The 22,668-nt window shown below is 39.3% G+C and overlaps 1 protein-coding gene across 2 annotated transcripts; it reads left to right on the plus strand.

Moving 5' to 3' along the window:
• The first annotated feature begins 319 nt into the window (after positions 1-319).
• On the plus strand, positions 320-22,357 carry LOC115432483 (solute carrier family 22 member 5-like). 2 transcript variants are annotated; one of them, XM_030153342.1, is made up of 10 exons: positions 320-836; positions 1,647-1,750; positions 6,136-6,290; positions 6,384-6,555; positions 8,750-8,876; positions 14,797-14,894; positions 15,290-15,504; positions 15,609-15,791; positions 17,294-17,429; positions 21,951-22,357. In XM_030153342.1, the coding sequence occupies exons 1-10, from the start codon at positions 387-389 to the stop codon at positions 22,033-22,035; spliced, it is 1,725 nt and encodes a 574-aa protein (XP_030009202.1). In that variant the 5' UTR covers positions 320-386; the 3' UTR covers positions 22,036-22,357. The 2 variants fall into 2 exon arrangements, with proteins under 2 accessions (XP_030009202.1, XP_030009203.1); XM_030153343.1 differs by having other exon boundaries at positions 320-785.
• The last annotated feature ends 311 nt before the right edge of the window (positions 22,358-22,668 follow it).

Below are 22,668 nucleotides of genomic sequence, written 5' to 3' on the forward strand. Positions count from 1 at the left end.
GTGTCCTTGTACTCAGTAGAACCTCAGACCTTGGACTGCAGATAGTCTTTCCCAAGTGTTACCGCAGAGTCTTAGTAATTGTGCAAACGTGTGCACGTGACAAACGTCACGCAATGTTACATGGAAAGTGATGATTTCTGAAACGCACCTTCAGTCTTTTACAATAGATAATGATTGACAGTTGGGAACTGGAACTGGAATGGAAACAGACCAAATAACAGATTGTTCTGTGACTTGGTGGGTGGGCTTGTTGTGGGGCAGAAAACCCCAGCTTTTGAAATGCTCAGTTATGTTCTCCACCGCACTCTCCTGTCCACTCTGTCCACTCTGCCCACTCTGCCCCACTGTGTGCGCACCCAGCCCGACGCACCGCAAACACTGGCTCCATGACTGACTACGAAGCTGCCACCTCCTTTCTGGGGGAATGGGGACCTTTCCAGCAGCGGATATTTTATCTGCTCTCTTTATCCCTGTTGCCCGTCGGATTCCACGGGATGATCATCGTGTTTCTGGCAGACACGCCGGCGCACAGGTGCGTCATTCCCGCACACGTCAACCTCAGCGACGCGTGGAGAAACAGCAGCATCCCCCTGGAGGTCCACAGCCACAGCGGAGCTCTGGTCCACAGCAGGTGCTCCAGATACAAACTGAATGTGATGCAGGATTTCTCACAGAGGGGACTGATGCCTGGCGTTGATGTGAACCTGTCAAATGTGGAACAAGAGCGATGTTTGGACGGGTGGGAGTACGACCAGAGCGTCTACACCTCTACAATTGTGTCAGAGGTTTGTGTTTCTGAGTGGTTTTCTGGTAAAGCAGTGGGATGTATGTTGAAGGTGTGACCTTCTGCAGGAGCTCTGCGTTTGTTATGGAGAACACATTTGAAAGTGCTTTGGCAGTTGTTGTCATTAATTGACAGATGACGGAGAATCTTGCAAAATATGTGCCAAACTATATATTTTAATATTTTAATTAAAAACGTTTATATTGCATATATATGGAAATATGGGACTATTCAATTCACATGCAAAGTATAATTAAAAAATTAAAAGTATGTTTCATTCTACTTATTTCTTTTGTATAACTGGCTAAATGTATAAACACCTTTCAGAATCATGGACTCAGTGAAACAATATGCAGTTAATGCACACTTAAAATGATGTATAGCATGTAATAATGTGGTCATTTTAATGCAATAGGCTGTGCATTAGCTTGCATAAAGTTGTGTGAGTTGTATTATCATGATAATGGTGAATGGTACTGGACACGCCTATGGATGATCACACCGGAACACCTTAAAACTTTATGTATCTTAGATTTTTTAGGAGTCTGAAATTTTCAAACACGTTAAAATTTCAATGGCAAAAAACATATAAATATAACAGTTACACTTGCAGTGTGGGGCAATGGCAACACAGTGTCAAATAAGCTATAATTACATACAGATGTATTATTGTAATATGATAATGATCACAAATTCTTTATCTATTGTATGATAATTACTATATAGCTACTACTATGTAGCATATATGATTTAGATATATATGCTACCTGAGGAGTTTGGACAAAGACAAAACAACATTGTTATGAAGTCTGTGCTTCTTAAACACACTGATCTAAGTACTATTATATGTGTGCTTTTGCAGTGGGACCTGGTGTGTGATAACAGTTGGAAAACCCCGTTGACATCTTCGATAAACTTTTGCGGTGTGTTCGCTGGTTCCCTGGTTTCAGGCCAACTCTCTGATAGGTAATACATGATGGATGAACTTCTGCTGTTTTAAATATAACAGACATGCGGGTCAAGCTGCTGTAAATCACTAAGCCCCCATGTTTTGACCAGTTCTTGCTGTTACATTTTTAATCCTTCATTTTCTAAAACATTAACCCTCTTTATCAGGTTCTGCTCTGTGACTCACTATTGCATTTCACTAAATAATAATGTACTGTGTAGTCAAAGATCTTATTGGTGACTCTAGAATCCTGTCTTCTCATGCTTGTTTCCCAAGTAAAACAAAAGACAGACTAGTTTCATTCCATTCTTCCAGTTCAGGTAATCCATCTATCTAACCTTACTTACAAATAAAATCATACATATTAAATAAGACAGTTTTCCAAAACAAACAAAAACATAGTCCCTGAAAAGTTATAATTAGTGAAATAAATTGTGAAGATCTTTAAGATAAGCCACAAATATATTATTATATAGATTCAAATACGGCCTCAACATCCTACTTTTAGTGGTTAGCACTCAGCCTTTGGCAACACAGTGAAGTCTCTGTTCATCAGAACTAATGACACTTGTGATGCACAGTAACCTAAAACAGTTTTAACTCTTTATAGGGCACTTATAGAAATACTCTGAAATTCAAAATTCCAACCTTAGTGTGTTACTGGAGGACATAACAAGACATTTTGTGAAATTTTTGAAAAACATTTTATTGCACTGTAGAAAATTAAGGTCAGTGAAGTTACCATAATATTTGGTTCCTTACCCATAAGTGGCAAAAAAAAAAAAATACAAGAAGTAAATACAAAAAATACAAGAAAACACATGTAAGGTGAAAGGAACATGTATTTTAGAACATTAGAACATGACTTGTAGAACATTAGACCAACACAAGTGCTTATCCAGACCCCTGTCCTCATCCACATGATCCCTTTGAACATCATTCCTTACATTAGTACCATTACTTCATGGTACCTAACAAAGCAGGTACACTCACTGTTCATGCATAGGTGGACCTTACAGACCCTGTAGACCACATTGGACCTGAGATTGTTGACTCCCTGTCCTTACTGGAACTGTTGCCGTCACTGTCTGGTAATGTGTATGGAAATTACCAAAAATAGTCACTTGCCTGATAAAGGGTTAATAAGGCTAAAAGGTACAGCTCTGACATGTGCCATGGATTCACCAGAATTTATGATCACTTTCATATCAAATGTGCAAGAATATCAAACTACATGTGATTGATGTTGTACTTTCATTCTCTTACATGTTAGTTGGTTACTGTTATTAACCTGTTGTTGTTGTTGTTGTTGTTGTTGTTGTTGTTGTTAACCTGTGCAGCATTATTACTTGTGAGTTAAAGTACCTATAAAAACTGTTGACCCTCGTGGAGGTTTTCCCCTTTTACTACTTTCAAAAATGAAATCTCAGTCAATATAATCTGGCTTTTTGGACAATAATTTACAAACTAATGTCAGAGTGAAAACAAAGAACTACATAGTAATGTCAACTAAGTGACATTACACTGAGTCTATGTGGTTCAGCCTTGAACATACAGACTTTTACTCATTCTTCTTCCAGCCTTTTTTAAATCCAGCCACCAATTCTCTATCAGATTGAAGTTTGGGCTTTTGCTTGACCAATCCTGAACTTTTACTCTGGAGGTTTTATTTTATACTTTGGGTCACTGTCTTGATGGAAATTAAATCATCTGTCAAGTGCTAGCCCTCTTACAGACCAAATCAGGTTATCTTCTATTATCTATATTATTAAAGCCAAGTGGCCTCTGTGTGTGTGTGTGTGTGTGTGTGTGTGTGTGTGTGTGTGTATGTGTGTAGGTGTGTGTGTGTGTGTGTGTGTGTGTGCGTGCATGTATGTGTGTCTGCTTTATAACTGACAAACTGGACAGACCTAGCCTTTGCCTTTTGGAGTACTTATGTACTTTGGGTCAAGGATCCGACAGGTGAAAACAGCTTATTGATACCAGTACTTTTTGAGTTATTAGTAGTTTTTACCCTCGGCCATACTGGCCGCAGGGTATTGTCCTCAGTTAGTCGTCCCTCTGTCCATCTGTCCATCTGTCCAAAAACTTTGCCATGCACTGAATAGTCAGGCCACTGGGGGCAGTAGTGTGCCTGATATGTCAGGCCAAGGGTTTTCAAGTGTGCACACATTATGTTTAAAATTACTTTGGGTCGCTGAAGAGCCGTTCTGCACAGATTCCAATCAGACAGATCGGAGTTCAGCAGATTCGGACACAGAATGGCATTGAGTCGCAATAAACCGTCATGTTCAGTCCTGTGTAAAAGTCTCTGATCCACGTCCATGTCAATACAAAACAAACTGAGGGACATTGTATTTCTTCGGAATCTTTGTGTTACACCAGTAAGCTTCATCAAGTCATCAAGTAATGTGAATGTGATGAACTCATCCAGTAACATTACTGTAAAGCCCTTTCAAAGAATATTTAAGGTCATTATGAATGCATTCTTTTCTGTTACTTTTGATTTCAATACAAAACAAATGACGGTCATTATCTTTAATATCATAACACTGGAAGGACTCAGAGCGTCTGTGTATGTGTGTGTGTGTGTGTGTGTGTGTGTGTCAGTGTGTGTGTGTGTCAGTGTGTGTGTATGTGTGTGTCAGCACGATTCTGACAAATTGAGACGTTTTTAACTGGCCGATTTGGTACCTACAGTTGAGGAATTGTCCCATCTCCACATTAAATATCTCGGCCAGTTGATAGGACCAATATTTTCAGAGATATCAGTGATTTTGGAGCACAATTGCCTTACAATCACAGAAGCGCAACACTGCATGATGGGAAATGAAGTTAAAAACAGGAATGCCACATTCTCTCCTGGCTTCGTCATGCATGCCGACAGGTTATGGTGTAGTTAGAGTTTCTGTGTTCAATGACCAGGTGGGTTTCTTCTCAAGCTGCATGTTTATAAGACATGCTGCAACTTACAGAACACAAACAGGTAACTGGCCCTCCACATCTAGAAAGTGTAAAGTTGTTTTCTTTTGTCAACACAATCTAAAGGTACTTCCTGTTTTGACAGACTTCAATATAAAAGCATTTCCTGAAATTACTTAAATTAAAGCATTTTCTCTTAATAATTATCAGCTTTGTTATGATTCTGTTTTACTATTAACCATCAACTGAAATATCTGAAAATAAATAAATAATGCATCCTTTCAAAACTTAACCCAACATGAATTGCCTGGTTTTCTTTAAAATCAAATACATTGGTAACAACAGAAGTATTTCAGTCTGACCACCCAGGGAATCCAGGTGGGACCCAAGCCTGGCTGGTTCCTCACAATTTCACTCTGCAGGCATGCCTGGGTATGAATACTGTATATTAATTTTTGTTTACATTTTAAAGAATGACTTCCCAAACAATTATTATGCCACTAAAATATAGACTAATATATTTTCCCAAAAGTCTGCTCTCCCCAGCATAAAAACTACCACATCTAGAATCCATGGTTCCCCACTGGCCACATACTAGTCTAATGACAAATTCAATTTTCTCATCAGACCAGTCTCCAAGTGGGAGGAGACTATTCTGACACGACGATGGGAGACTCCCATGTGTCTTTGTGTGAATTCTAATTGAGATTTCTTCAACAGTGACTTGCTCTTTGCCAAATAAAAGAAAAGCTGTGACTGGTGAGGAACAGTTGTCATATGCACAGTCTCTCCCATCTCAACTGCTGAAGCTTCTAACACTTTCAGAGTGGTAATAGGTGTCTTGGTGCTCTCCCTCATTAGTCTTCTTTCTCTTCAAGCTCATTTTGTGAGAATGTCCTGTTCTAGGCAGGTTTGCACATGTACCATATACCTTCCTTCATTATCTAATGATGAATCTGACAGAAGTCCAGGAGATGCTCATGACTCTGGAGTGTTCTTCTGTGTTTATGGTGTAATTGTTGCCAGGGATACTGATTCATCCACAACTGGACCTTTCTGTCACAGGTGCCTATTATTATAGTATTTAAACACCTGTGACTGAAGTGATAACAGTAATAGTAGTTGTAACAATGATAAGTAATAAGTAATTGAAGTAATTGAAGTAATAGAAGTAATAAATAATAATAATAATAATAATAATAATAATAATAATAATAATAATAATAATAAGAAGAAGAAGAAGAAGAAGAAGAAGAAGAAGAAGAAGAAAAATAAATTGACAACAAACTAACAAAAAACATTGCACACTGGATACAATAAACAATATTGCACAACTTAAAATGCAGTCTCTCTGATGGATTAATAGACAAAGAATCCAAATTACAGTGACCGTGATTCCATTTATAAAAGCAATAAAAGGGGAAAACATCCAAGGGACTCAATACTTTTTACAAGCATCTGTGTCTCATGTCCTTTTCAGGTATGGGAGGAAAGTTGTATTGTTTGTTGCCCTCGCAACACAGACACTGTTCTCATCCATCCAGGCCTTCGCTCCATCCTGGCCAGTGTTCTGCGCTATATTCTTTGTTGTTGGGATGACAAGAGTCTCCATTTATATGTGTGCTTTTGTGTTAGGTATGAGTTTCTATCTACTCCCAGATTTGCTGTTTTTTGTTCATAGTGATGCTTAATCCCTCTGTGTTTATTTTGTTATTTTTTTCTGCTCAGGAACAGAGATATTAAACCCACGTGTACGGACGGCGTTCGCCACTCTTGGTTCATGTTTGTTCTTTTCTTTGGGCTACTTGCTGCTGCCCCTGGGTGCTTTCTTCATCAGAGATTGGAGGATGCTAGCCTTAGGCTTATCCCTGCCTTGCTGCCTCCTTGCACCTCTCTGGTGGTAGGTAGGTGTGAGTTTTCTTGTGTGTGTGTGTGTGTGTGTGTGTGTGTGTGTGTATGCGCACAATTATTGTTATTACTATTTTGTTTTTTTACGTGAATTGTACTTACCAGCTATTGAAGTTATTTTTCTAGTGTGTTAGTCATGTTCACTATCAGAGGAAGGAGGGCAGCTGCTTGTGTTATTGAGAGCTGACAAACCTTTTCTAGCTCCTTTGATTGGGAAAGTCAAGTGATGCTGTTAATGTCCTTCTTATGGAGACAATATCCAGTAATATCAGCTCATATGTCTCTAATAGTCACCCCAGTGTTCCAGATCACCTGTGGAGTTAGGATGTTAGCCTACTAGAAGCTGAGGCCTCAGACTTACTTTGGTACTTGGTTGAAGTTGTTAAAGCCATGTTTAAGGAGGCAGCACTCTGCAGTTTCTTCAGTTGGCTTCTTGTGCTTGCATTCACCTTTACTGCCTAAAAGGGTACAAACCTTCACTGCTAGGTTGATCGATTTCTATTTGGTTACAAAATTGATCTTGTGAGAGCTTGCAACATAAAAGTATCTAAACCCCAGAGCAGTATCTGAAATAGATCTTCAAAAGTAGAAAGCAGAGGTATAAAGTGAAAATAGGAAAATTCAAGTGTAGTAGGCCTACTTACATTTCAACAAAGAGAGCAATAAAGACCAAGTATTCTGCAAACTTATAACAAATATATTTTGGAGTTTACTCTTTAACAAGAAAGAAACTGTCTCAAAAAGTGCAATTAAACATCACAAGTTACCTTTTCAGCAGGAAACCTTCCCAAATGGACTCTAAGTCCCATAGGATGCTATAGTGCTGTCCTAATGTGGGTTTACTTTTATCATAAAACTATTACACTTTAAGATATATGCTTATACTCTGTTGATTGTTTTGAATTGAAATTATTCATGATGTCTGTAATAGATTTTATATATTTTGGGTTGGTATCAAAACATGAACTGGATGAAAAATGGCTGGAGTTGTCCCCAGAAGTCTCTAGAGTTAGTTCCCCATGTCCACCATGTGTTAGCAGTGGTGTGGTGGTCCCTGGAGAAGTGGGAATACTCTCAAATTTTGGCTTTTTTTTTTTAAATTTTAAAGTAGTCCAGAAAAATGCCCTGTTTTATAAACAGTGACATGTAAGACTACTCTATTTAGTTTACCCAAAAATCAGTCAGTAGTATTTGCTCACTGTTATAAAACTATCATGACTTGATCAGGAGCAGTTTGTAGGTGTTACTGGTCACACAAGCAGCTACATGAATGTAAATGTATTCAACATGAGGCAAACATAGGATAACGTTAGCCTTTCATAACATTAGCCTTTCATAACGTTAGCCTAAATAACATTAGCCTAAATAATGTTAGCCTTTCTTAACGTTACTACTCACACATTTTAACTAATTGTGACAAAATCTCTTCTCTAAATGTGCAGTCATATGGCCAGTAGTTTAAAACAGTTAGTCATTCTGAAACCATGTTAAAACTTACCTCAGAATTATGTATTCCATGAAAATAGGTTCTCTCGTTATGTGTCACTCACTTGAAAGACATTTATTCTGCCTTTCTCGTTCACATTTCCAATATTCGCGTATCTTTCAATGAGATGTGCGGTGACCTGTCAATCAACTGGGGTGGCACTGGCACCTGAGGTGTCCAATCAGGTTCCAGAGGGGGCCAGCACTAGTTAACAATATTTTCCTCAGCATAACCTGCCCTACTCTACCTCTGATTGGCTCATCAGTCCTCATGCCTAAAGTTAACCAATCTATTCTGTGAAGGCAGCGAGTACTAGTCAATTAGAGGCAAGTAGGGCGGGTCACCGTCCGGGGGATTAAAAATGGGCAATTTGGCTCAGATGCTACTGAACAGTGCGCATCAGGGGGATTTAGAAGTGGGATATGCAATGAGGACTGAAAAATAAGTAGGTATACACCATACACCACCGTATACCCTGGACTACACCACTGTGTGTTAGACTGTATGAGGTTTAATATTTGATTGTAGGATGCCACAGAGATAAGAACTGAAAATCTTTGGCCCATGTTGTACTACACAAATTACACTGTAAACCATTCTTGCAAAATAACTATCAAAATTGTTTTTGAGGATTTAAGTAATAACCAGTAACATGCTGAATCAGTCTTTGTTTCACTCTGTTTGTCTACTACTGAGACAGGTTCATCCCAGAGTCTCCCCGCTGGCTACTCTCTCAGGGTAGAGTAGAAGATGCTGAGGTCATAATAAAAGATGCCGCAAAGACAAATAAAATTGAGCCTCCACCAATCATCTTTACCCCCTTGCAGGTAAGAACAGTGTTCTTGTCTTGTTGTGCGCTGAAGTAGACTGAATGACTGCAAATGTGCCTTTTTTATTTAAGAGTGCATTTTGTAGGATTTAGTGCCCTCCAGTGGTGACGATATAGACTGCAAACACATCCACATTTCTTGCCTGTGTTATAAAGCAGGTTCAAGAGGTTAGTGAGGTCATTTAGAGTTCTGTTTCATGGCTTTTAGTTTCATGAATATGGTTTTGCGTTCTACTGGGGTAAATCACAATAGTAACTTATTCTTAAAGCTATACCTACCGATGTGGCATTTCTCACAGCACTTAGTAAAAGTTTGAACATGAACAACCTGCCTCCCTCCAAAGCCCCGCCCCCTTCCTTCTGCCTGAGCTCTGAGGCTCCTCCTCCTGTCTCCTCCTCTCACCTGATGCGCGATGGAAACAGAGGAGGAAGCAGAGGCGGAGGTCCGGTCCGTTTTGGCGTGTCCGCGGACCCCTCCCTCAGTAATCAGATGCATCATCCACCTGCCGCGGGCCCGCGGCTCCTGTGCCATCAGTAGACCTGGTCTGTGCAGTACTGGGTCAGTGTCTTCACTGCAGTGCCCAGGGGATGGGCGCGCGCACTGTGAACGCGCAGCCTCTGCGAATTTTCCGTGGACATTTGAAGTTTCCTAGTCCATACAATTATCATCCTACATCATCTTACATGTGTGACACCATGTACATGTACCTGTATGAGTCCCACCGTCATAAAAGCTGAGCTTTATGCAGACCTGTTCAGTCCAGTACAGCTGACTTCTGGACTTTTATCTCCATCATTCATTCATCAGACTCCCGTTTGTGCCCCTCAGTTGTCATTTCTGTTCATAAATCCGTTTATTCCCTTCCACATGTGCATGTCAGTTCTATCCAAACACATCCTAGACAGACTGTGGTCAGTGACAGGAGAAGCAGCGCGAGTGAAGCGTCAGATTCAGAGGGACACATATCGGATGTGAGACGGCGATAATGGATCGGATGCTGGACGGCCGTAATAGATGATTGACAGGAGGCTCAGTCAGGTTCGGCCAATTATTTCATTCGGACCGACTAAAATGATTGGTCAGACTTTTATCAGAAATATATGAGAATTAAACATTTCTGAGTTTCAATACCTGGTGGATTTCTTTTACATTTTAGTTTGACACACACTTATTAGGAGCATTTTAAGATGACAAAAGAAAAGTGTAAAAATGCCACATCATACGGTATAGCTTTAATACATGCTATAGAGTAGGTAGTGGATCAGTATGAATAAAAGCCCCAAGTCATAACAATTACTCACCATTCAACCCCCTTACAAAAACATTTCTCACAATTAATTTTTTGATCAGACTCATTAAGCTTCAGGGAAATAACTGCATAGTAGTTAGTGTTATCTGTGTAAAAATGCATGAATCATTCACTCTTTCTTTTTCTTCATATCTTAGACTTGAATCATCATTTGATCAAAAATAAAAATGTCCTATTAAAGTCAGTCACTGGATTTGGTGTGGATTTTTAAGATCATTTTGGATGTTCTCTCATTACTACTCAAAACCTTTGAGACTCATCCTTCCACCTAAACCAAACAGCAACTTTTTTTTTTAATCTGAGTGCTCGGATTTTACTACCTGGTGATTTTATGTGTTAACTAGAAGCACTCGGAGAGTGCAGACCTCCGCCAAGGCTGATCAGTGGCCCCCCCCGTGGGCCCCCCCCACGCCAAGGAGGTTATGTTTTTGCCAGGGTTTGTTTGTTTGTCTGTCTGTTTGTCTGTACGTTAGTGTGCAACATAACTCAAAAAGTTATGGACAGATTTTGATGAAATTTTCAGGGTTTGTTGGAAATGGGCCCCCCCGTGGGCCCCCCCCCCACCCCCGATCACCACCAAAATTTAATCATTTCTTCCTTATCCCATTTCCAACAAACCCTGAAAATTTCATCAAAATCTGTCCATAACTTTTTGAGTTATGTTGCACACTAACGGACAGACAAACAGACAGACAAACAAACAAACAAACCCTGGCAAAAACATAACCTCCTTGGCGGAGGTAATAATCTAACATATGCCACAGAATAATATACAGTATGATGGCCCTAATGGTGACCATAATCTTGAACTCGGTTTTACTTTGGGTACAATCCTTGAACAGAATGATTTTAACTCAGATCTCATTATATTATATCAGATGCCATTTAGCATCCAACTTGGAAAATGTCATTTCAGAAACAGTCCATTGTTGCATTGTCTTCTGTTGCATAGGCTATCATTTTGTCATTTTGATGACATTCGTTAACATTGAAACATGCTGTATGAGCCCTTGATGCTCCAGCTTCTCTTAAGCTGAAGTTAATACCTACATTCATTTCACCTCTGGTTTAATGATGACATTTACTCTGTGAGTTGAGAAACCAGATAATCAGAGCTGAGAAAACTACTTGGTAGCCCATTGCATTCAAACGTACTGGTACGTTCAGAGGATTTTTGGTGTGTCACATGGGTCAATTCTTGGGCCAATTTTACTCTCAGTATAAATGCTGCCTTTAGGATATGCGATCATTAAATCTGGTTGTTTGTTCTGACATAAAGCTCTGTTCTACGTAGTGGCTAGTTTGTATGAGTATTGTGCCTATGGGGTGTTTTGTTGTAATGTTTATAAAAATTCTTTATTTTAGTTTTTGTTGCCTATTGAGAAGTACTTTTTATATCAGATTTTGAAAGGTTCTATATGAACAAAATTCTACTTATTATGTAAACCTGTAATTGTAGAGGACATAATAATGACAATGTGCACAGCCTCTTTTTTAGTTTGGCACGTCTGATGCTGTGTGATGGTGCTGCCAGTTGTGAGTGCTAAACAGAACATGAGTATTAATGTAATTTGTAACTGTGAAATCAAAGATGCATTCACTGACATTAAAAGCTATAGCTTATTTTGGCAAAAATGTCAGCAGATGTCATAGGCACAAAATACTAGAGAGGCAAAATAAGCTAAATGAATTGGATTGTAATTATGGCGAGCTCTGTGTGTGCATGTCTCTGCTAATTAAAGATATACAATTTAAGGGTTTTTGCTCTTTGTAGTTTTCACCATAGCCCAATGTGTGTGCTGATAAGGGGGTGTATTGGTCAGTGTTGTATAAAATACTGGAATGTCACACTTCAGTAGAAGTACAGGTACCCTACCAAAAATTGACTTTGATAGAAGTTCAAGTCACCAACAGAAATGCTACTCACGTTAAAGTCTTCAAGTATCTAGTATTTATTGTACTTAAGTGTATCAAGTAATCTACAATGAATTGTACTCAAGTAATGAAAGCAAAAGTACAAGTAAATGTTAATAACATAATAAAGCTACAAACATAATAAAGTAAAAGACAATCAGTCAAAATATTGAAAATGATGCCTACATCACACACTTCAAAAACAAGGTTTCAAAAACCTAAACAGGAGTAGGCTACTGCTGGTATTAGAAATGTCTGAATTTTGAAAAAAAAAAAAAAAAAAAAGAAAAGAAAGAAATCTATGAAATTTATGTGGCACCTCAAAGCATGGAGCCAACATTACACATTGTAAACATGGAATCCAAAGTCTAAACCACTGACATAAAACCAACCTGTTTTTTGGTGTAGCTTCATTCAACTCTTCCTCACATCTACAGATCACCCACAGGTTGAGTGTGGACCGGCGTTTGCACTTGCACATTGCGCCATTAGGCCCAATGGTAAATCAGCTTCCTGACTTTATTGCAGTCACCAGTAATCTCAGCTATGAAAACACAAAATTTCCTTTCATTCATATTTTGTAACGAGTAACAATAGTGTGCATTAAAGATGTATTGGAGTAGAAGTATCCAACTGAGTTAGGAAATGTAGCAAAGTAAAACTGAAAGTTAACAGAATAAAAAATACTCAGTAAAGTACAAATTCTGCCAAAACATACTTAAGTACAATAGGGAAGTATTCGTACTTTGTTCCTATACAACACTGGTATTAGTGTACTATTAATGCACATTTGTGAATGTACATGTCCTTTAAAGGGAGCGGATTGTAGGTGCAAATGCACTGCAGTTCACAAGCACTATTAGTAGGCACTACTCATTCTGTGTAGACTTTCATTGATTATCACATCATTACATGGTAATGATTAGAATTATTTAATTAATTTAATTAAGAATGTTGTATTCCCTTTCATTTGTCACTTTAAGTTCTACAAACTGCACCTATATGTTTTCTGTGACCCTAAGCTCTGAAGCAGTTCTTACCTGTTTCTGCACGAGTACTTGTCTTGATCAGTTAGACTTTGATGGGGGGACGTCCAGAACATTCTAAAGTGTAAATGAGGATTAACCTTTTCAAGTTCACTGCTCACTGTGCAGTAATCATTTACTGTTTTGTACATGAATGAACACTGTTTAGAGAAGATAGTAGTCTGCCTGTCAGACACCTTTTCTTCACTTCAGTAAAAGTAAAAGGGAACAAAGTCCAACAAAGTGACAGAGATTCTCCATTCTGCTGTCCATTGACTATATTGTTATACAGTCTGTTAACAGTAGGGATTATGCTGAGGTAATGTTTCTTTCTTTTACACTGCATTTTATATATTCTGTGCATGAAACAGCTACAGTGGAAAACTGCAATTGCTTAAGAACCAGAAACAACTCTTGCTTTTTAACAGCTCACATTTAGGATTTGCATTATCATCTATAAATATCATAAAGCACCTCTGTAAACGTTACATATACACAGACCCATGTAACTGCACATATCCATAATGCTTAAAATGTTCTTTGGCTGCAGTGTGAACTTATTTATGTTTATTGTTTAAAAAAAGGAACTAAAATCAGAGTCGTAGACCTCATTGTATTGTAATCATACATCAGTGCTACAGCAATACAGAAGGCTAAATACCATTTTACAATAAGGCTACCCTCATACAGAATAAGCTGTTGCAACTTATAAGAAAAAGAGCAACAGTGACCTGTTGTTTGCCAAATAGTGATCCTACATATACCTTTATTATGAAGCATGACATGGTTACTCAGCTTCCTCTCTTTTCCCCCTCATTCATTTGATAAATTTTTAAGGTATTATCTAACCACACAAAGTCAGATTCATACACACAGAGGCTTTAGAAATGCGGTTTTCCAAAATGAGTTTTGTTTTTGTTTTTTTCCAGTATGCTATCACCTGCCATCCTGTCATACTGATATGACAACGACAATAGGTTTGACATGTACATGTTTAAAGTGGCAAAAAGAGGTTGACAAAGGGAAAAGACAATGTATGTTAAGTAACTAAATATCTGAGATTCAACAGTGGAAATAGATTTATCATTCATTACCAAATAGTGAGCCCAAGTCAGTGGGTGAAACACTAGAAATTCATTTTAATTGTTGGTCAGTGAGATCACATGTTGTAACATAATTAACAATTTTAGTATAAAGCATTTATAAACCAACCATTTATAAGTGCAGCCTTTTTCTGAATTGTACTTTTTATTCTGCATTTATTTACTGTTTATTTGTATAAGGACAAATATGTAGTACAGATTGCTGCCACAGAGCAAAGCATTAATAGCCTAAACTATTGTGCAAAACCTGTCCTGTATCTGAGCTTTTAAAATACACAAAACACAGAATACATAAAGACTGTACAAAATACAAAAACTCAGCAGTGAACAATGCATAACAGATATTGAAAATAGAATTACAGTCTAAGTTGTGTAGAATAAGAAACAATGGTGCCAGCAACACTAAAGACATAACAACAAATTAGTACTTGCATTTTATCCCCTTACGTTATTTCACAGTAACCTTTAAAGTGTTCAGTTTGGCTGAAATCTGATCTGAAATTATCTCTAGACTAACTGGCTGTGCTTGTCATGTGTTTGTTGTTCTTTGCTTTGCTGCCCTTTAGCCAAGAATTCAGTCTGACAAGAAGAAGTCCCGCAACATCTGGGACCTGCTTCGTTTTAGTAACATCCGCTGGATCTCGCTCACGCTGTGGCTGGTCTGGTGAGTCCCTGCTGTACAAGAACAGTGACCCAGCACAAACTCTTACATGCACCACAGCACATGGACGCAAATGCCTATATACAGAATCACACACACACACACACTGACACACACACATTCACATACACCTCTGGCCTCAGAAGAACCCCCCATTGACCCAATGAAGTAACAACAAATAAGGACCTGTCAAGTGCTGTGAAGCCTGAAACTGAGATCAAAATCAGGTTTTATGTAACTGCACAGCATGTATGTGTTCATTTTGTTCTGACTTGAGATGAAGATGGATTTTTGCACAAACAGTCTTAATAAGTCATCAGAACAGGAAATGACACAGAATGCCACTGAGTCACACAGAATAACTAGTCCCTTACATTTGTTAATATTTATTCCCACAGGATTGTTGTGAACATTGGCTATTTTGGTCTGTCCTTGAACACGTCAAACCTTCATGGTAACCCACACTTCAACTGTTTCCTGTCAGCTGTGGTGGAGGTTCCAGCGTACATCTCCTCATGGTTTTTGTTCCGCTGGTGCTCCAGACGACTAAGTACATCCTCAACTCTTTTGATTGGAGGTGTTTTTCTATTGCTCATTCAACTAATACCTACAGGTATGAAACTTTTTGATGCTGCACTAGTATGAAACTATTATTTATTATCAGTCATGTCTCATTAAATAAATAAACTCTACAATATTATGCCTTATTCCCTCTAGATATGACTGTTGTAGCCATATCACTGGAGATGATGGGGAAGTTTGCAGTAACGACAGGATACACTATTGTGTACGCATACACAGCTGAAGTCTACCCGACTGTACTGAGAAATACAGCACTTGGTGTCTGCTCCATGGCCGCCAGAATAGGCGGCATCATTGCCCCATACTTTGTTTACTTAAGTAAGGATGTGCTGAAGTATGTCAATGTACCGTCACTCATCTTAAGGACATGTGAATATGTAGAACAGGGGTGTCCAGTCCTGGTCCTCGAGGGCCGGTATCCTGCATATTTTAGTGCATTTACCTCTTCCAGCACACCTTACGGTTGTTATCAGACTTCTGCAGAGCTTGATGATAGGCTTATCATTTGAATCAGGTGTGTTGGAAGAGGGATACATCAAAAACATGCAGGATATCGGCCCTCAAGGACCAGGATTGGACACCCCTGATCTAGAAGTTACACAAGCATACTAATATCTAGCTCAAGGATGGCCCACCCTGGTCCTGGAGAGCCACTATCCTGCCTGTTTTCCATATTTCCCTCTTCCAGTACACCTTACAGTCATTATCAGGCTTCTGCAGAGCTTGATGATAGGGTTATCATTTGAATCAGGTGTGTTGGAAGAGGGATACATCGAAAACATGCAGGATAGTGGCTCTCCAGGACCAGGGTTGGCCACCCCTGGTCTAGTTCTTTGCATGGAAACCTAACCAAGGTGGAAGAAATATTCAGATTTATTGCCATAGCACTTACTGATAAACATGTTATCAGTAATACTTAATAAAAAGTCAAAATTGTTCTTGTGACGTAAACTGGTCCCTGGTGAGGCCTTTTCTCTCTCTTGCCCCTCCATAAAATACTAAAGTGATGAACATTAATGTGTGAACTGTGAACCACTTATCCTGTGCAGAACTGGAGTGTCTGTATGAGACAGGACAGGGATAACACTTTCAGCAAACACATTTAGTGACACTCACACTTAACAGGGATTTAAGATTTTCCACCTCACCTAACCTGCTCATCTTTGGAACACTGACTAAACCAAAGTGCGTAGCAACCCAGGCGCAAAGTGTTATGTGACTGGGCGCTGATATTAGTAAGCTCCATTTACTTTTTCACTTATTTTATTATGTTTTCATGAGTGTATCATCACACAAATTTAAGCTGTGTTGCATTGTATGTATATTTGTATTTTCCACAGTAGCTCAGAATATTGTTTTTGTTTTGTTTTTTTCTTTTTCTATTTAAATCTGCTATTCCCAAAAATCTTACAGTGGACAATAACAAACTCAACTAGTTGGCTGCAATCCACAAATTCACCACTAGATTAAGGGTTAAGTAAACCAAGTAAACAATCTATGGTCACCCACTCCAACACTGATAAACCGATACTAACAAGAGACTGGTGCTTCTACAAAAATAAAATAATACTCAAAAGACAAAAACAAAGGAGGTGATTAGTACTCAGGTCGGATAAAACACTCCTTTTAAAAACTAACGCCTTGTGAAATTTATTGCTTCACTTGGGTTTAGCAGACTGAATCTAAATGATTAAAGCAGCCACATAAAACTACTTTTAAGTTCCTTCAAACTTTTGTGTTTTTGTTGTTAACCCGTCAATGGCACCATTGTAGCTGGAGTTGTTTTTCACTTGTCCGTCTTCTGTGATGTGTGGCCACAGGGACCTATTCTGTTTCACTGCCTTACATCCTCATGGGAAGCCTTACTGCTCTGTCAGGGTTGCTGAGTCTCCTGCTGCCCGAGAGCTTTGGAATGCCTCTGCCCGAAACCCTCAGCCAGATGCAGCCATTCCCTGGGTAAAACTACTCTTCCTTTATGGCAGATTTTGTATTGTGCATTTGTATTTTGCCTATGTCAAATGTAGCTTGGGTTTGATCTCAAATTGAGTTTGTCATTTATATTTGATGAAGTCATTCTCATTACCTTTATTCACATTCCTCACAACTAGTTTTACAGTTGATGTTAATGATAATATCCCACATTACACTGTACACCAGACAGAGGAAATGTTGAACCTTTCTTTAACAATTAGTCTTTCCAAAAGCAAGAATGTTGTTAAGTAGCAATGTAAAAATGATTAACATTGGCTTTTGAGAAACATTGCCCTTGGTAAGATACTCTAGCTTAATAAGTTACATATAGTAGCTCAGATTCAGACTCATGTGTTGGTTTACTTATCATTTTGACCGGTACAGACAAGAAAATGAAGATACCTTCAATCAATCAGTCAACCAATCAACGAATCAATCAAGGCAGAAACCTGGAGCAGAACCCGACTCCTGCAATATCGGAGAATGGTCGTCTGAAATGACCAGTTAGGGTTAAAGAGAGAGGATTAAAGGAAGAAAAAGAGAGAGAGAGAGAGAGAGAGATTGGAGGAGTGGGGAGAAGGGGGGAAATAAGGGAAACACATGGATGCACAGCAAACTGAACTAGAACTGTTACAGCCTAGAACTGTTGTTGCTAGTAGAACTACCGATGACTAGTCTAAAAAATGCTATCATTACTTCTCCAAATGACTACTAACAGTGGATATACTACTACTGCAGCTGTTAGTTCCAAAAATAGAAACCTCTACCATCCAAGTATCTACATAATAAACACTGTCACAACTATATGGATAAATGAGTGATGGTGATGGAGGCAGGACAGAAGCAGGACCACAGCAGCAGGTCCAGAGATGATCCAGGGAAAACCTGTGAGGACGTAAGGCACAGAGACTCAGGGAAAGAATTCAAGTCAGTAATATATATTTTCTGGGGTGTGAATAGAGGAGAAGAGGAGGACAGAGGAGGTCAGAGTATCATGATGAGTCTCCCAGCCTAAACCTTTAGCATTATAACTAAGAGCAGCCTGAGCCACCCTAACTATAAGCTTCATCAAAAAGGAAAGTTTTAAACCTACTCTTAAATGTAGAGAGGGTCTCCACCTCCTTTTTAGTTGAATTATACTGTTAAACATCACCAAAATATGCTATAAAGGTCCAAACTGACCAGTAAGAGGTTATACTACAGTCCTTTGTTAATATGAAAACACATGTCGTAATATTACAGGGAGTATTTCACATTTAAATTATTTTGCAACATACTTGTCTTAAATGTGGGGTATGAGATCTTAGAAAAACGGTTTGAGCAAGCTGCATTTCGAAAATACTCAATTCAGAAGTCCAAACCCCTTTCTTCAGACATCCCCCCCGAAGTAGGGTGACCAGGGGCCTCATGTACAAAGCGTGCGTACGCACAAAAACCTGGCGTACGCCCTTTTCCACGCCCACGTTCAGATGTATAAAGACTGAAATGACCGTGGAAATGTGCGCTCCTTCACGCCAAGTCCATAGCTGGCGTACGCACGTTTCTAGTGCTTTGGAACCATTGGCGACACTTAGAGGTGACACTTAGAAACTGTTAATAATGTGGAAAAGGCCATTCCTCTGATTGATGTGCACATCGGAGATACACAGAAGAACAATGAACACACCGGCACGTCATCCTACTGTCAGAGCAGCACATCCACCACCAGAACCAGAACCAATTAGACCCTGTATCCATCAATGCCAATCCTGTCCGGATGATCATTCAGCAACAACCATATAAAGAGACAAGGACATAAAATTCATTGGTTGATAAATATAGTGTTCATGTCTGTGAGAACATTTATTAGTCGGTCCAGTCACTCATTGACTCCGCCGATTGTCCTCACGATGTCCTCTGGTGACTCGGGTCAGCACAGACCCGTGCCGGTCGGACGGGCACCAGCAGTGGGCTGTGGTGGACCGGAGGACCAGCTAACGCTGGGGAGTCAACAGGAAGCCTCTGTGACAGGAGGATGATACTGGGTCTGACTGTCTTCTGTCTCATTGTTGGAAAATAATAATTTGAGTGATTAAACAGGAGTCAGTCTTTGATTTCCTCTTTGATATCCTGACATGATCACACATGAACCTTTATCCTGTTTGGCTGTGATCAGACTGTTGTATGACCCGTAGAATGAACTAATGTGTGACTTACACTAATACTAAATATATATTTATCTTGGGGGTGATCCGCATCAGCCCTGCAAGAAAAGTGTCACAATATCGGCGACTCTTTCCTCGAACGGTCTCAGTTCGTCTCTTTTCTCCTTCCGCCTGTTTCGGCCTCCGCTTCGCGTCCACCTTGACGTCATCGTCTGATCCTGCAGACAGGGGAATCCCAGAGGGAACCCCACCTGCAGACCCCGTTTATGCTGATTTGCATATTTAAATGTGGGCGTGGAGAGGGAGGAGTCAGGTACTCCAACATATGCGCTCAATTCCACGCTGATTGGGATGAATAAAGGAAGTGTACTTGGATTCGGGCGTACGCACAGTTTCATACATCTGGATTTTTTTGTGCGTTCGGACTTTTCTGGATTTGTGCGTACGGCAGGTTTCAGTATGAAATCCACGCAAGTCTTTGTACATGAGGCCCCAGGTGTCCCGCTTTGTGTGGGACTGCACAGCATTATGACTATTTTTTTTCTCCACGTCCCGCAAATTGAGACAATGTCCCACATTTGATTGGCTCTGGCTCTCCAAAGTGCAGGACAGTCGCCTTTTGCTAAACATGACTTTCATTTTATAGCGGTGACAGTGCTATCACCATTGGCTGTGTCCGCTGTCAATCAACCAACATACACGTGGGGTCAGAAGTCCATCAGCCCGTCACCGGTGTCCTCCTGAGCTCCGCCCACTGACACACAGAAAACAAAGGCAAAAGCCTCAGACACCAACACATGCAAATATTGGCGGAAATCATGGAAACTCAGCGCAAAAAAAGAAAATGCAATAATGATTCACAGAGTGTATTCTGCGAACTATGCCCAACTTATTTCTCCATTGCACATGGAGGCGAGTACGACTTGAAGCCAAACACTGCATGTATGTGAAGTTTGGTTAGATTTGACCTATATTCTGTTTTACCTACTTTTATGTTTGGTGTTTGAACTGAGAGACTTGAGGTGACAAAATATGCTTTTGTTAAGTATGTGGATATTTGTTTTTTGTTCTTTACTGTGTTAGAATGCTAAATGTTTGACTGTTCTGTGTATGGAGGTTTTTGGTCCAAGTAATTTTAGGTTGGCTGGAAGTGGAAACAGCTGTTCTAATGTTGTCAGTTATGCCTTTTTGTTTTACTGCACATAGATTAGTTTACCTTTGAGGGTTGAGAACATGTTCTCAAAAAAAAAAAAAAAACTAATTTTCTAAAGGCATTTAATTACATTATTTAAAACTTGAGGTTTCTTTTTTGAGTTTCTACAAGTAGTTTTTTTTGTTTTGTTTTTACAAGCAAAAAAAGTTGTTGAAACCTGTGGAAAAAAACCAAAAATAAATGCCCAGTGTAAAAATACGCATACTGTGTGCAACCAAATCAAATTGTTGTTATTGATATTTATCAGCTCAACAATTAGATGGACATTGTTTAAAAATCTAGACTTTGTTCCAGCATTACAGTTATGTGTCCCACACAAACACACTCCTTGTCCCACATGTGGCTCGTGAGCACCTGGTCACCCTACCCCGAAGCCACGCCTCCAGAGTACTGGCATGCACAATGCTTGCTCTCCAGAGTTCACGAGCGCTGCACAGCAACAATTCATCCGGCTCCGGTGGCCCCGGCTCCTGGATCCATGCATACCTCATTCAGTCTCCTCCTACACCCCCGCTCTTACAGAACAGCCCCAGTTCATACCTATCTGGCTAGTGTTACATTTCCTAGTGGTTCATGTTAGTGACAAAGCAGTTTGCCGGTGAACTTTCCATCCTATTGTAGCTAATATAGCCAAGCTCTGGCTCTGGCTTTGTTTCCTGAACAAGTGCTCCAAGCCTCTGAGAAAGCACGATTCATGCACAAAGAGGGGTATGTGCAGAGGGGAGAGGGACAAATGGCAGTTGAGTTTGATAGACATATCACCGTTCAGTCATTTCGATTGAGTGCTTAAAATGATTGGATGGTGTTTTTTCAGTCCTGGTCATTCCACAGGTGACTACATTTTTTATTTTTGTGACAGAGAATTTAATTGATTAGTTGTAATCGGGGTGTGAAGGGGATTTTGACCAATATTGTAAAAAATGCTCCAGAAAAACATCTTGCACCCCACCTTTCCACATTTACTCAATATACATTTTGAGTATATTTCAACTTCTATTGGACAGTAATTTAGCAAGACTATATGCTGCTCTGATATTGCCTGTATTTAATAAAAAATCTACCTATTTCATTTCATGTTTTATTTCAGTAGAAACAGTTCACTGACAGTTTTCATCACCGTACCTTTGCCACTGTTGACTTTCCCTCCAGGTGTTGCCGGAAGAAGCTGTATTCACCCGCTCAAACCACGGAAGAAGAAAATGCTACTGAACTGAAGCCTCCAGTTATGTCGTGAATGTGAAAAGTGTTGTCATGTGGCAATTAACTGGAAACTATAACTCTGTGATTGATTGTGCTAAATGGACAAATGACAGCAGTAATGGCATAAATGTTTTATAAGTCTTAAAGATAAAAAAAAAAAAAAACTTCCTTATATCTGTATAATCCAACCAAAATCTCATTATTGATATAAGGTCATTTCATATCGAGATAATGATACCTAGTGCCACTTAGCACATGTTATTTTTTTAAATTCAGTGAATAAATAGTTTATAAAAATGACAGCATGAATATGTTTATATGATATTATATCTTGAAATAAATGTTCGTCAAAGATACTTGTAATACTTGGTCATTTTCCTCCTTTTGTTTAGAACCTCTTCTGGTCAGAATTGCACCAATTTTGTATTACATTCACTCTCCTCCATGTTTGTTTGTGATGCTATCATGCAAATTACCCGAGATTTGCAACACAGTGAAATAAATGATACAGTATAATAGATAGTGTAAACCAGTGGCGGCTGCTGGTCTTTAAAACGGGAAGCTCATCTTACGGCTCCATCATAAAACTTTTCGTATTATAGCAAAGCCATTAAAAATAAAAGGAATGCTTATTTGAGGTTGTTCTGCTTCATCTATACCATAAAAC

This window comes from Sphaeramia orbicularis, chromosome 14 (genome assembly GCF_902148855.1).
Source record: "Sphaeramia orbicularis chromosome 14, fSphaOr1.1, whole genome shotgun sequence".
Lineage (NCBI taxonomy): Eukaryota > Metazoa > Chordata > Actinopteri > Kurtiformes > Apogonidae > Sphaeramia > Sphaeramia orbicularis.

Excerpts from the sequence above, each read along its gene's own strand:
- LOC115432483 (XM_030153342.1), top strand. The coding sequence starts at position 387 with ATGACTGACTACGAAGCTGCCACCTCCTTTCTGGGGGAATGGGGACCT. Across the intron at positions 837-1,646 it reads CAGTGGGATGTATGTTGAAG|TGGGACCTGGTGTGTGATAA; the intron begins GTGTGACCTTCT and ends GTGCTTTTGCAG. Across the intron at positions 14,895-15,289 it reads CTCACGCTGTGGCTGGTCTG|GATTGTTGTGAACATTGGCT; the intron begins GTGAGTCCCTGC and ends TTATTCCCACAG.